The following is a 14,285-nucleotide window of genomic DNA, read 5'->3' on the forward strand; positions in this document are numbered from 1 at the left end:
CTCAATTCTGCATTCCAAATATTTAATTTGGTGTTCACAATGACTAAAAAAAAATTCTTTTTGGCTTTTTGGGTCACACTCAGGGTTGCTTAGGGGTTACTCCTGGCTCTTCACTTAGGAATCACTCCTGGTGGTGCTCGGGGGACCATATGGGATGCTGAGGATCAGACTCGGGTCAGTTGCAAGCAAGGCAAATGCCCTACCCACTGCACTGTAGCTTTTGCCCAACTGAAATTTTATTTTCCTTTTTGTTACATGCAGAAGTGGTCAGGGCTTTCTCCTGACTCTGAATTCAGGTGTCACTCTTAGTGGGCCTCAGGAGACTGCTTGGGGTGCCAGGGATTGAACTCAAGTCAGTTGCATGCAAGACAAGTGCATTACCCGCTGTATGATCTCACTGGCCATTAGTTGCATGCATTTCTTTTTTTTTTTTCTTTTTGGGTCACACCCGGCGATGCACAGGGGTTACTCCTGGCTCTGCACTCAGGAATTACCCTGGTGGTGCTCAGGGGACCATATGGGATGCTGGGAATTGAACCCGGGTCGGCCGCGTGCAAGGCAAACGCCCTACCCGCTGTACTATCGCTCCAGCCCCTTAATGCATTTCTTAAGAATGAATTCTCTGAATGATAGTTAGACCAGGTTCTTATTTTTTTCTTTTTTTTTCTGGCAGGGGTGTGGGGTGGTCAAAAGTGGATTAGTTTGGGCCTACTCTGAGTCTGCTCTCAAGTTGATAACTCCTGGCATAGGAGACCCTATAAGGTGCCAGGGACAGAACCTGGTCAGTGATACAACACAAGGTAAGTGTCCTAACCACTATACTATCTCTCTGGCCCCATTTATTAAAAGCAGCATGAATTTACTATTAATAGAGAAATATTTTGCCTTTGGGTACAGGGAATATTTTTATGTTGAATATGATGACAAGGGAGATCATTTTCATTTTTGTGTCCTTCCTTTCTTTGTATATCACAGGACTGTTTAGCCCAATGTTATTTGTTATTACATGGAAATAAAGAGGCCCCAGGTCCATCTCGAAGGCTGTCTGTGTGTGTGGCTATTAAGGTCTAATGCTGTGTTTAGCTGTTTTTATTTCCAGCGTTTCTGTGGGATGACTTTCAGTGATTTCTGTGCTTGGTCCAATACAGCCCATCCCATTTTATTCTTCACGTTCATTTTTTGGGTGACACCTGGAGATGCTTTGGGCTTCCTCCTGGCTCTAATCTCAAGGAATTACTCCTGGCAGGGATGGGGGGGAACCACCTGGATCTGAGCAGCAGGGGATGGAAACTGGATTGGCTTCCTGCAAGTCAAGCATCCTGCCTGCTGTACTCTCTCTCTTGTCCCCACTTTGCTCCTTTAATGCCGGCCTCATGGCACTGTCTTGTACCCAAAGGTTGCTCCACAGACCAGGATGTAGAGTGGAAACACCAGGAGAAGCTTCTTGGAAAAGCAGTTCCCATCAGGATCCAGGGAACCAGAATGGGCACTGACTTCTAAATTCTTGGCAAATCGTGTTCCTGTTGAAGTTGCCGAAGGGTGGTTGGGAAACATCATTTCTCCCCACTGTGCACATGAGGATCTGTGTTCCCTTTGCGTGGGGTGCTCTCCTGTGGGTATCTCTAAGCACCTCTCTTTCATCCTGGTTGAATATACTACACGGGCAACCCCACCTGGTGAGAACTGCCGTTGCAGGGGTGAGCAATGGAATGGAGCTCCCCACTGTCCCCTAATAACTTAGCCAATAACTTGGGCAGGATCCCTAAAGGATGGCAGAGAGATCTTCAATAGAAAACAGAGTTCACAATTCTTGTAGCTCAGAGAATGGAGTAGTGTGAACGCTCAATCAGATAACTGTCAGGTGTGTTCTTTTTTTATTTTCTTTTTGGGGGGGCTTTTTGGGTCACACCTGGCAATGCTCAGAGGTTACTCCTGGCTCTGCACTCAGTAATTACTCCTGGCGGTGCTCAGGGGACCATACAGGATGCTGGGAATCGAATCCGGTCGGCCGCATGCAAGGCAAATGCCCTACCCACTGTGCTATTGCTCCAGCCCTCTGCCCAAGGCTTTTGTGGCCACATGACACATCATAAAGCACTCCCTACCCATTCCCCATAATTACTACACCACATTTGATGGGTTTCAGATAATAGGCAACAAATCATCACTATATCACTGTCATCCTATTACTCATCGATTCGCTCGAGTGGGCACCAGTAATGTCTCCATTGTGAGACTTGTTACTGTGTTTGGCATATCGAATACACAACAGGTAACCTGCCAGGCTCTGCCGTGTGGGCAGGATACTCTCGGTAGTTTGCTGGGTTCTCTGAGAGGGGCAGAGGAATCAAACCCAGGTCGGCTGCATGCAAGGCAGATGCCCTACCTGCTATGCTATTGCACCAGCCCATATGTATATATGTATATATACATATTTTCAGATATATATACTAAAGCTCACATCTCCCAAACTTTAACAACATGTTAGTGATATCCTATAGAATGTCTTAATGGCTCTTGCCAAAATAGAACAATTTTCACACTGTTTCCTATACGAAAACTTTTTTGTAAACATGTTCAGCAGTTCTTCATAACAGACAATACAAAATATATTATTTTGGTTGTGTTTTGGGACAGGGAATGGGATTTGGTATGGAAACATCCCGAATTTGGTGGCGGGAAGGTGCCATGGTGGTGGGATTGGTGTTTGAATGTTGAATGTAATCAAACATTGTGAACTAACTTGCAACATTTAAAAAATTAAAAAAAGTAATGTGGAGTTTATGCCCAATTCAATCAGCTTAATCAATGACTGAATAAATAGCAGTGCTCTACATTGCAATAAAAAAAATAAAAAAAGGAAATAAAAAAAAAGAAATAAAGACAAAGAGCAAATTGGCCTGGGCTATATTTGACCAATCACAGAAATCACTGAAAGTCATCACACAGAAGCAGGGAGTGCATGAAATTAAAATCCATAAACACAGCACGATCCCTTAGAGCCACACATCTATAGAAATAATGAAGTCATTTTCCTTTCATGTAATGACATTGGAAGAGTAGTTTGGTGACATAGAAAGAAAGGAAGGACACAAAACAACAGTGACCTTCAATTTTCCTCTCTTCTCAACATACCAATATTCTTTGTACCCGAACATACTACCACTATTAGTAGTAAATTCATGAGAACTTTTAGAGAATGGGTGACCAAGACAGCATAGCAGTAGGGCACTTACCTTCTGCGCGGCTGTTCAAGTACATTTTTTTTTCTTTTTTTGGGTCACACCCAGTGATGCTCTGGGGTTATTCCTGGCTCTACACTCAGGAATGACTCCTGGTTATGGGGGCCTCATGTTATGCTCCCTTTCAGGAGAAGCAGATGTGTGATTTGGATGGTGGCTGATGGCTAGATTATCTGGTGCCAGCAGGAGGTGGCTTATGGGTGTGACAAAGTTCCACACTACCTGGGTTCCATAGGACTTCACTCATGGGTGAGGCTTGGCCCGAGCATGAGGGGAACGGCCTCAAGCGTGGCGGTGGCTGGGTTGTGGAGGTTTTTGGCTGCTGGAGATGGGTCCCTTGGGGTGGGGAGGGCTCTCACCCACCCCCCTCTGGGGTGCCCCATTGAAGACAGCCTGGTGCGGGGTCAGGACATTCTGCAGTGCTCTCTTTCGGGAGCTTCAGTCCACAGTCCCTGGGTCTTGGCTGTTGATGAGATTATATGGCACTGGGGGCGATTTGTGGGTGTGACTGCCAAGCCACTGAAAAACTGGGGACTTGTGGGGAGGAGGCCCAGTCCAGATCCAAGCGGGCCTGGAGCTCTCAGTCACGGGTTCCCACCTACCTCTGTGATACAGGCTCTAACTGTGTTTTTTGAGATTTATGAGTCTCTGAAATAGGCCAATAAATGAGCTTATATAGCTGAGCTGGAGGTGGTTTGTGGGTGTGTCTCCCACACACCTAACTTTTGGCTGTTTAATTTCTTGGTAAACTTGGCCCCAAGTTGTTGAGGTCTGGCCAAAGGCGCAGCTGCAATTTTGGGGTATCTGGAAGTCTGAAGGCACCATCAGGCTGCTGATACACTCGCCCAGGTATGGGTTGACCTCCTGGCAGCAACATACCCCCTTAAAAAAGTTTTCTTAGAGGAAATTGTGTGAAGATTGTTGTATTTCACCCGGAGGCCATTAAGGCCTTCAATAAGAGATTACTAACATGTTGTTAAAGGTTGAGCATTCTGTGATTTTATATATATACATATTATACATATAATATATACATATATAATACATATATACATATATATAAAATATATTTCTCTCTAAGATTGGTTGTCTTCTACTTTAAACCCCATCAAATGTGGTGTGCTACTCTAAGAAAATCCTTGAGTGCAACCTAAAGTCTTAGGTAATCTACTAATTTTTTTTTATTGAATCACTGGTAATCTACCAATTAATCCTGGAAGTGCTCAGGAGACACTATGGAATACCAGAAATTGAACTTGGGTCAGCTGTGAGCAAGAAAAGTAACCTCCCCACTCTACTATCTCTCCAGCACTGAGTTCATTATTTTCAGGACTCATGGGACCTAATCTAGCCAGGACCCTCAGAGCTAGAGTTTGGAGAAATTTTATGTTCAAGGATGTGAAAAAGTGGTGAGTTTAGACCTCTGAGTGGCGAAGACTTGATTGGAACAAAGTGGAAATCGCCCAATTCGCAGCGCTTCCAAGCCATTCTCCTGGGAAGGAGCATCTGTTGGGTAATGTCCAATTATTTCTGTCCAGCTCAGTGTCCCCGCAGGGAATTTATGTACAGGGAGGGGAGAGCCCGGTGGTAATGAGCAATGAGCAGCCATGGGAAGCTTGAATAGCTGCCCTGCTCTAGGTCACAGGTCAGTGCAACCTCACGTGTGCCAGAACACACTTGTTGCTTCTGGAACCCTGACTCTGGCCCCAGGACCGATGCCGCATCATCCAGCCTGCAATCTTGTGTGGGGACTAAGACGCAGCCTCCCATCAGGGTACAGGGGATGGGCTGACTCTGACACGGATCCTGCCTTACAGGGACCCCAAGGTGAGTCTTCCCTCCCAGTGGACACTCTCTGATGGTCAAGCCAGGCCTGCTACAAGCATTGTATTATTACCGGACAGCCAAATTTTGTGCCCAGAAGCCTGTGTAGTTGTCATAGAAAAATTAAAACTTCCCGGGGCTGGAGTGATAGCACAGTGGGTAGGGCGTTTTCCTTGCACACAGCTAACCCGAGTTCGAGTCCCAGCATCCCATATAGTCCCCTGAGCACCGCCAGGAGTAATTCCTGAGTGCAGAGCCAGGAATGACCCCTGTGCATTGCCGGGTGTGACCCAAAAAGCAAAAAAAAAAAAAAAAAAAAAAAAAAAAATTAAAACTTCCCAAGAGAATGTGGGGAGTACAGAAGAACAATCAGTGTGGAGGGATGGACGCTGACATAAGAGTGAAAAATTGTTTCAGACAATAAGACATACTTAGCTCACTTTCTATATTGACGGCAAAGCTCCCAACCAGGGCTGTTGATAGCCAATATCATTAAAAAATTATTTTCATTAAAACACCATGATTTACAAAGCTGTTCATTATACGTTTTTTTCCCCCCCATGCATTTGGTGTTCCCACACCGTCAGTGTGTCCTTCCCTCACCAATGTCCCCATTTTTCCTCCATCCCCAACCTGCCTCTTTAGGCACAAGACAAATTGACTTAATGTTACTTGCTCCAACAAAACTTTTAGAAATGGCCAATAGAATGACCGGAAGCCAATATCCTTTTGTCACTTCCACTCATAAGATCTCAGTGTCTATTCTTTCCCTCTGCATTTCTCTTTTCTCTTTTTAGGGGGCGGGCACATGTCCTCAGGGATCACTCCCGGCTCTGCACTCTGGAATCCCATTTGGTGGCTCTACGACCACACGGAGTTCCAGGGACTGAACTCAGCCCAGCCCAATGCATGGCACATGCGCTGCACATCGAACCATCTTTCTGGGCTCCCCTTTCTTTCTTTCTTTCTTTCTTTCTTTCTTTCTTTCTTTCTTTCTTTCTTTCTTTCTTTCTTTCTTTCTTTCTTTCTTTCTTTCTTTCTTTCTTTCTTTCTTTCTTTCTTTCTTTCTTTCTTTCTTTCTTTCTTTCTTTCTTTCTTTCTTTCTTTCTTTCTTTCTTTCTTTCTTTCTTTCTTTCTCTCTCTCTCTCTCTCTCTTTCTTTCTCCCTCCCTCCCTCCCTCCCTCCCTTCCTTCCTTCCTTCCTTCCTTCCTTCCTTCCTTCCTTCCTTCCTTCCTTCCTTCCTTCCTTCCTTCCTTCCTTCCTTCCTTCCTTCCTTCCTTCCTCCCTCCCTCCCTTCTTCCTTCCTTCTTTCCTTCCTTCCTTCCTTCCTTCCTTCCTTCCTTCCTTCCTTCCTTCTTTCTTTCTTTCTTTCTTTCTTTCTTTCTTTCTTTCTTTCTTTCTTTCTTTCTTTCTTTCTTTCTTTCTTTCTTTCTTTCTTTCTTTCTTTCTTTCTTTCTTTCTTTCTTTCTTTTACTTTTTGGGTCACACCTGGTGATGCACAGGGGTTACTCCTGGCTCTGCACTCAGAAATCACTCCAGGTGGTGCTCAGGGGACCATATGTGATGCTGAGAATCGAACCCGGGTTGGCCGCATGCAAGGCAAACCCCCTACCCGATGTGCTATCACTCCAGCCCCTGAGCTCCCATTTCGATGTGTATTTCTGTGAAAAAAAAATGAATAAGACTGGAGAGAAAAAGACAGAGCACATGTAAATCCTTCCATATTTCCCCTCCACGTTTCCATGTCTTAGAGTCATTGGTGGTTTCTTTGCAGTATTTGTGATTAGTTTATTGCTAAAAATTGCAGTAGCCACACATTCTGTTCAGGTTTTCTTCATTATCCTTGGACTAAACATCACTTTGGGGTTCGAGAAGCATCTAAAGCCATACACTATAGAAGGGCAATCAGAGGCTGTTGATTACTTTACCCACACATCTTTTTTCCTTTGTTCTAAGGCCTTCCTGGCTCTGTACGCAGGAATGCTCTGGGTTGTGTGCTCAGGGCATCATATGAGTAGCCATGGATCAAGCCAAGTTTAGGAGCATGCAATGCAAATGCCTTACCTGCTGTACTCTCTCTCTCCAGTTCCCTTCCACGAACATTTTATTTTCTTTTTAATTTTTTATTAGTGAATCACTGTGAGGTACAGTTACAGACTTACAAACTTTTGTGCTTGTGTTTCAGTCATACAATGCTCAAATACCCATCCCTCCACCAGTGCCCATTCTCCACCATGGATGATTTCAGTATTCCTTCCACCTCCCACCCTACCCCATCCCGCCTCTGTGGCAGGGCATTCCCTTTTGTTCTCTCTCTCCTTTTGGGTGTTGTGGTTTGCAACAGAGGTATTGAGTGGCCATCGTGTTCCATCTGTAGTCTACTTTCAGCACGCATCTCCCATCCCAAGCGGGTCCTCCAAACACCCTTTACTTGGTGTTTCCTTTGCTATCTGAACTGCCTATTCCCTCAGCATGTGAGGCCGGCTTCCAAGCCGTGGAGAAAACCTCCGGGTACTTATCTCTACTACTCTTGGGTGTTAGTCTCCCATTCTGTTAATTTATATTCTACAGATGAGTGCTGTCTCTCTATGTCTGTCCCTGTCTTTCTGACTCATTTCACTTAGCGTCCACATACATTTTATTTTTTATTTTATTTATTTTTAAAGTTTATTGAGTCACTGTGAGATAGTTACAAGCTTTCACGTTTGGGTTACAATCACACAACGATCAGAAACCCATCCCTCCATCAGTGCACATTCCCTACCACCAATATCTCCGGTATACCCCCTCTTTCCCACCCTCCCCCTGCCTCCATGGCAGATAATATTACCCATAATATCTCTCTACTTTTGGGCATTATGGCTTGCAACACAGACACTGAGAGGTCATCATGTTTGGTAAATTCTCTACTTTCAGCACATATCTCCCATCCCGACTGATTCCTCCAGCCATCATTTTCTTAGGTCCACACACATTTTAATGGGACTCATCTAGCCTTATTTTACTTCCCACAATTTTCCATTTAATGTTGAATTGGGGGAAATCAGAGCCCAGTGGGTAGGGTGCTTTTCTTGTATGCTGCTGACCCGGGTTTGATCTGAGGTTCCCCTTGGTCCTGAGCCATGTAGGAATCATCCGTGAGCACAGAGCCAGGAATATGTCCTGAGCAGTGCCTGGTGTGGCCCCAATTAAAAATCAGGCAAACTATATTGAATTGGTGTACCCTAGGATATCATTCATTTACTCCTTCATTTCTGTCTTAATGAAAGGCTGGCAGTGACGGAGCATGACTGAGAGCTGCAGAGAGAGGATTGGAAACCACCATGACTGTCTTTTCTCTCTCCTCGCAGCCGGTCTCACACATGGATCCACAGAACCTTACCAGACGCCCTGAGTTTTTCCTTCTAGGACTGTCAGAGGATCCCGAATTGCAGATCTACATATTCGTGCTTTTCCTGTCCATGTTCCTGATCACCGTGCTGGGGAACCTGCTCATCATCCTGGCCGTCATCTCAGACCCCCACCTCCACACGCCCATGTACTTCTTCCTGTCCAACCTGTCCTTCGTGGACATCTGCTTCACCTCCACCGCCGTCCCCAAGATGCTGTACAATATCCAGACACACAGCAAGGCCATCACCTACGCGGGCTGCCTCACCCAGATGTACTTTTTCATCCTCTTCACAGGCCTGGATGATTTCATCCTGGCCCTGATGGCCTATGACCGCTTTGTGGCCATCTGCCACCCCCTGCACTACCCGGTCATCATGAACCCCCGGCTGTGTGGGCTGCTGGTGCTGGTGTCCTGGGTCATCAGTCACCTGCATTCTTTGTTAGAAATCTTAATGGTCTTGCGTTTGTTCTTCTCCATGCACTTGGAAATCCCCCACTTTTTCTGTGAACTCAAACAGATAGTGCAGCTGGCCCATTCAGACACGTTTCTGAATAACGTGGTGATGCACTCCGTGGCTGTGATGCTGGTGGGTGGACCCCTGGCTGGCATCCTTTACTCCTACTCTAAGATCGTCTCCTCCATCCGCAGAATCTCCTCGGCTCAGGGCAAGTTTAAAGCCTTTTCCACCTGCGCGTCTCACCTCTCCGTGGTCTCCTTGTTCTATTTTACGCTCCTTGGCGTGTACCTGAGCTCTGCCGTGACCCAGGGCTCTCAGTCCAGTGCCATTCCCTCGGTGATGTACACGGTGGTCACCCCCATGCTGAACCCCTTCATCTACAGTCTCCGGAACAAAAACCTCATGGGGGCTCTGAAACGACTTTTGCACAGAACTGCTCCAAAGGGTCCAGTAGTTCGGGATTGAGGAATTTGTCTTTGATTGTAACTTCAGAGTTTCTGGTTCTGAGATGATGACCAGATTGAGGGTTCCGGATGCTTCTTCTGTGTAGTTGTTTTGTTGTGGTGGTTTTGGTGCACCCCAGGATGTGCTCTGGGCTGACTCCCGGCTCTGTGCTCAGGGAGCAGTCCTTGAGGGCTCCAGGGACCATCTGGAATGCTGGGAACACAACCTGCATTAAGTAGAGTTGAAGTAGACCGCGTTTTGTGGTCTCTCTGATATCAACGATCCTTCTGTAGGTATTTTCCTTCTTTCATCTATTTGTTCTCTACCTGACATTCTCAATTCTTCTGTGACTTTATTTATTTATTTATTTTTGGTTTTCGGGTCACACGCGGCAATGCACAGGGGTTATTCCTGGCTCATGCACTCAGGAATTACTCCTGGAGGTACTCGGGGGACCATATGGGATGCTGGGATTTGAACCCGGGTCGGCCACGTGCAAGGCAAACGCCCTACCCGCTATCCTATTGCTCCAGCCCCGTGACTTAATTTTTTGGTTTTGTATTTGGACCACAGCCCCCAATAGTGCTTAGGGCTTAGTTCTGGCTCTGCTCGGAGAAATCACTTCTGGTGGTTCCTGGGTGACATGGGATGCTGGTGACCAAACCTAGCTTAGCTGTATGCAAGGCAAGCTCCTTATCTGCTGTTCTAATCACACTGACCCACAACCACATAAATTTCTTTTCTTTTTTTTTGCTTTTTTTGGGGGGGTTCACACCCGGCGATTCACAGGGGTTACTCCTGGCTCTGCACTCAGGAATTACTCCTGGTTGTGCTCAGGGGACCCTATGGGATGCTAGAAATCAAACTTGGGTCAGCTGTGTGCAAGGCAAACACCCTACCCGCTGTGTTATTGCTCCAGCCCCCGCGTGCATTTCTTAAGAACAATTTCTCTTAAAAGACTGGAGTGATAGTACAGAGGATAGGACGCTTGCCTAGCATGCAGCCAACATGAGTTTGACCCCTGACACAGCATATGCACCCCTGAGTCTTGCCAGGAGTAATTCCTTTGTGTGAGCTAGGAGTAAGTCCTAATAATCTCTGAGTGTGGCCCAGAAACAAAGTAAAATAAAATAAATCAAAGAAGAAGAAGGAGGAGGAGAAGGTGGAAAAGGTCGAGGAGAAGTAGGAGGAGAAGGAGAAAGAGAAGGAGAAGGAAAAGAGAAGAAGGAAAAAGAGAAGGATGAGGAAGAGGAGCAGGAGAAAGAGGGGAGGAGGAGGAGGAGAAGAAGAAGGAGAAGAAGAAGAAGAAGAATTAGAAGAAAGAGAAGGAGAAGGAGAAGGAGGAGGAGGAGAAGGAGAAGAGGAAGAAGGATGAGAAGGAGAAAAGGAGGAGAAGGAGGAGAAGGAGAAGAAGGAGAAAAGGAGGAGGTGAAAAAGGATTTATCTTGAATGATTTGTGAGACCAGGTTATTAGTTGTTTTTTTGGGGAGCGGATGCAAAACTGGATTAGCTCTTGGGCTACTCTTGGCTCTGAACTCAAGGATAACTTCAGACCTTGGGGACTCTATGGGGTGCTGGGGATGGAACCTGGTCAGCCATTCAAAGGTAAGCGCCCTCTCTGCTGTACTCTCCCTCTGGCTCCATTTTTTACTAGCAGTCGTGAGTTTACCACTAATAGGAAACATATTTCCTCTGGGAACAGGAAATGTTTGTATGTTGAAAGCAGAGGAAAATTTGAGATCATTGTCATTTTTGTGTCCTTCCTTACTTCGTATATCACACAATTCTTCTTCCCAATGTTTTACATGGAAGTAACAAGGCTTCATGTTCATCTGAAAGGCTCTGTGTGTGTGTGTGTGTGTGTGTGTGTGTGTGTGTGTGTGTGTGTGCATGCGCATGCATCTCTACGTGTTGATGCTGTGTTTAGCTACTTTTATTTCATGAGCTTCCTGTTTCTGTGGTTGGTCAAATACAGTCCATCCCATTTTGTTCTTTGTTTTTACTTTTGGGTCACACTTGATGTTTCCTCCTGGTCTGAACTCAGAAATTACTCCTGGTGGGGATTGGGGTGGGGGAATCATCCAGATTTGCAGTTCTGGAAAGGAGCCTGGTCAGCTTCATGTATGGCAAATGCTCTACCTGCTGTGGTCTCTCTCCACTTCACTACTTTACTGCCGGTCACACGAAACTACCTGGTATTCAGGGCTGCTCTGCAGGACCAGGATGTACCGTGAAAACACCGGGAGAAGCGTTTGGGAAAGAGAGTTCTCATCAAGAACTGGGTACCAGGATGGACATTGATGCATAATTTCCTGGTGATTCATCTACATATTAAAATTGGAGAAGGGTATTAGTTGTTTTCTTTGTTGTTGTTGTTGGGCCATACCTGGATATGCTCAGGGCTTCCTCCTGACTCTGCACTCAAGGATTACTCCTGGCAGTGATTGGGGAAAACTGTGGGGTGCCAGGATGGACCCTGGGTGGACTGTATGCAGGTTAAGCGCCCTCCCTGCTGTACTATCTCTGGCTCCAAATATGGTCCATTCTATATTCATGTACATTCCTTTAATTTCCTATTTGCTAAGAGTTTTTGCCTCAAAGAAGTGAAATCATGTGAAGTTGATTTCTGAGTTGATTGGGGATGATGCCACAAGCTTATTCTCTGATTCTATCAATGGGCTGTATATAATGTATGGGTTTACATAGGACAGACTCATTTTGTCAACAAATTTTGTTTCACATCTATACTCTTCAAGGATATTTATTGGATAACATTGGTCAGTCCTTTCTCCTCTGCATCACGGAGCTTAGGTTTACTATCACCCATCACAGTGCTCCTGAGGCACTGCCATTCATCTTTAACTTCTCCTTTGTGCTGTGCTTCCCCTATCTGTTAACCACTCATTTCCCCTGACAGAACCTGTGACCAATAAAGTCAGATTCTTCAGAGATCTCTGGATTTTATATTTGTAAGTGAAATATTGCTTTTCTATTTTTCTTATGTCCTTCGCATAGTTTACTTTAGAGCAATGTTCTTTTTGTATAGACACAGGAATTGAGTGAATGCTTTGCCTTTGTAACTTGGGATTTTATTGACTCTGAATAATATTTACTCCCCGGCATCTGTTATAAGTAGCTTATAGCTTGAATCGGGACTGGCCAAGTGCCATAAAAATTATACATTAAGAGCATGGCATGGAGAAATTTTCATGACCCAAAGAGAAGTGATGGACAAGGACTAATGGGGTTAGAAAGGACTAATCTGGCCTGATATTGAAGTCTGGGATCTATAGCGAGATGTACCCAGGAGAGCCACCCTATAAGCTTAATAATCTATTGCTGTGTCCATACAAAATGACTAGAAAGATTATTAAGAAGTATATTTTAAAAATATTTTTATTTTTAATAAATTACTATGATGTGCAGTTACAGACTTATAAACTTTCATGATTACATTTCAGTCTTAAAATGATCGAGTACCCATCCCTCCACCAGTGCACATTTTCCACCATTGATGTTCCCAGTATCCCTCCCACCACCCCCACTCATCCCCCCCACCCACCTCTGTGTCAGGCACATTCCCTTTGACTCACTCTCTTCTTTTGGGTGTTATGGTTTGCAATCCAGGTCGTAAGTGGGCATGATGTTTGGTCCATAGTTTACTTTCAGCATGCATTTCCCATCCTGAGCGAGCCCTCCAAGCCTCATGCACTTAGGTGGTCCCTCTCTATCCCAGCTGCCTTTTCCCACTGCACGTGAGGCCGGCTTCCAAGCCATGGAGTAATCCTCCTGGCCCTTATCTCTATTATCTTTGGGTGTTAGTCTCCCATTTTGTTAAGATGATTGTTCATGGACTAAGGAAAGGAGAAGTATGGCCTTAGATGAAATTCTGCTCTTGAGCAGATCTCCTAGCAGGATGAGATCTTGGTTTAGAAGAAGCTTCCGTGGAAGGAAGGGCTTTTATATGTTGACTGTACTATCTTACCTATGCATAATTGCTACCTCCAACCCTTCATGATTGGCTAGATAGCTAGGGCTGTGAGAGTGGGCACAAAGGGGATATGGGCAGTGGGTGAGGCTTGAAGGAAGAAGAAGAAGGTGAGATTGGAATAAATGGCAATTGATCACCAACCAACCTGGCTCGAGTCTCCTCCTTTCGTCCATCGCTGTCGCCATCTGGGGTGGGAAAGTGGCCTGACCGAACGCAACGGCACAGTGGGTAGAGCATTTGCCTTGCACACGGCCGACCAGGGTTTGATCCCCAGCATCTGATATGGTCCCCCTGAGCACCAGTAGAAATTCCTGAGTGCAGAGCCAGGAGTAATCCTTGTGCATCACCAGGTATGACCCCAAAAAAACAGTATATATATCTGTATCTGTATCTGTATCTGTATCTGTATCTGTATCTGTATATGTATAAGTATTGTAGTACTGGAGAACTGTTGTCCCATTGCTCATGGATTTGCTCAAGCAGGCACCAGTAACGTCTCCTTTGTGAGACTTGTTACTGTTTTGGCATATTGAATATGCCATGGGTAGTTTGCCAAGGTCTGCCATGTGGGCGGGATACTCTTGGTAGCTTGCCGGGCTCTCTGAGAAGGACAGAGGAATCAAACCCAGATTGGTTGCATGCAAGGCAAACGCCCTACCCACTGTGTACCGCTCCATATCGGATGGAGTGATGTGTAAGTACAAAATGAAATTTTTATTTGCTTTCCCAGGAGAATAGTCATGACTTGTTCTTCCTCTACGGAAAGAAATGAAGCCAGCAGCCCTGTCTCTGCCACAGTGGACGGATGGCCTTGATACCTTATTTGTTCTAGTATAAAATTCACTGTGAGATCATTGGGAGCTGATTGAGAGTCATGGATAGCCAACGGGATATTAGAATAACTTTATTTCATCACCATGAGCCAATGGATCA

The 14,285-nt window shown here is 45.4% G+C and overlaps 1 protein-coding gene across 1 annotated transcript; it reads left to right on the forward strand.

Annotated features, from left to right (window-relative positions):
* The first annotated feature begins 8,389 nt into the window (after positions 1-8,389).
* LOC101544897 (olfactory receptor 7A10-like) lies at positions 8,390-9,382 on the forward strand. Its single transcript, XM_004614957.2, has one exon. The coding sequence runs from the start codon at positions 8,390-8,392 to the stop codon at positions 9,380-9,382; it is 993 nt and encodes a 330-aa protein (XP_004615014.2).
* Positions 9,383-14,285: the final 4,903 nt, after the last annotated feature.

The sequence above is a fragment of the Sorex araneus genome, chromosome 2 (genome assembly GCF_027595985.1).
Source record: "Sorex araneus isolate mSorAra2 chromosome 2, mSorAra2.pri, whole genome shotgun sequence".
In the NCBI taxonomy this organism is placed as follows: domain Eukaryota; kingdom Metazoa; phylum Chordata; class Mammalia; order Eulipotyphla; family Soricidae; genus Sorex; species Sorex araneus.

Coding starts and splice junctions, on each gene's coding strand:
- LOC101544897 (XM_004614957.2), top strand. CDS start 8,390: ATGACTGTCTTTTCTCTCTCCTCGCAGCCGGTCTCACACATGGATCCA.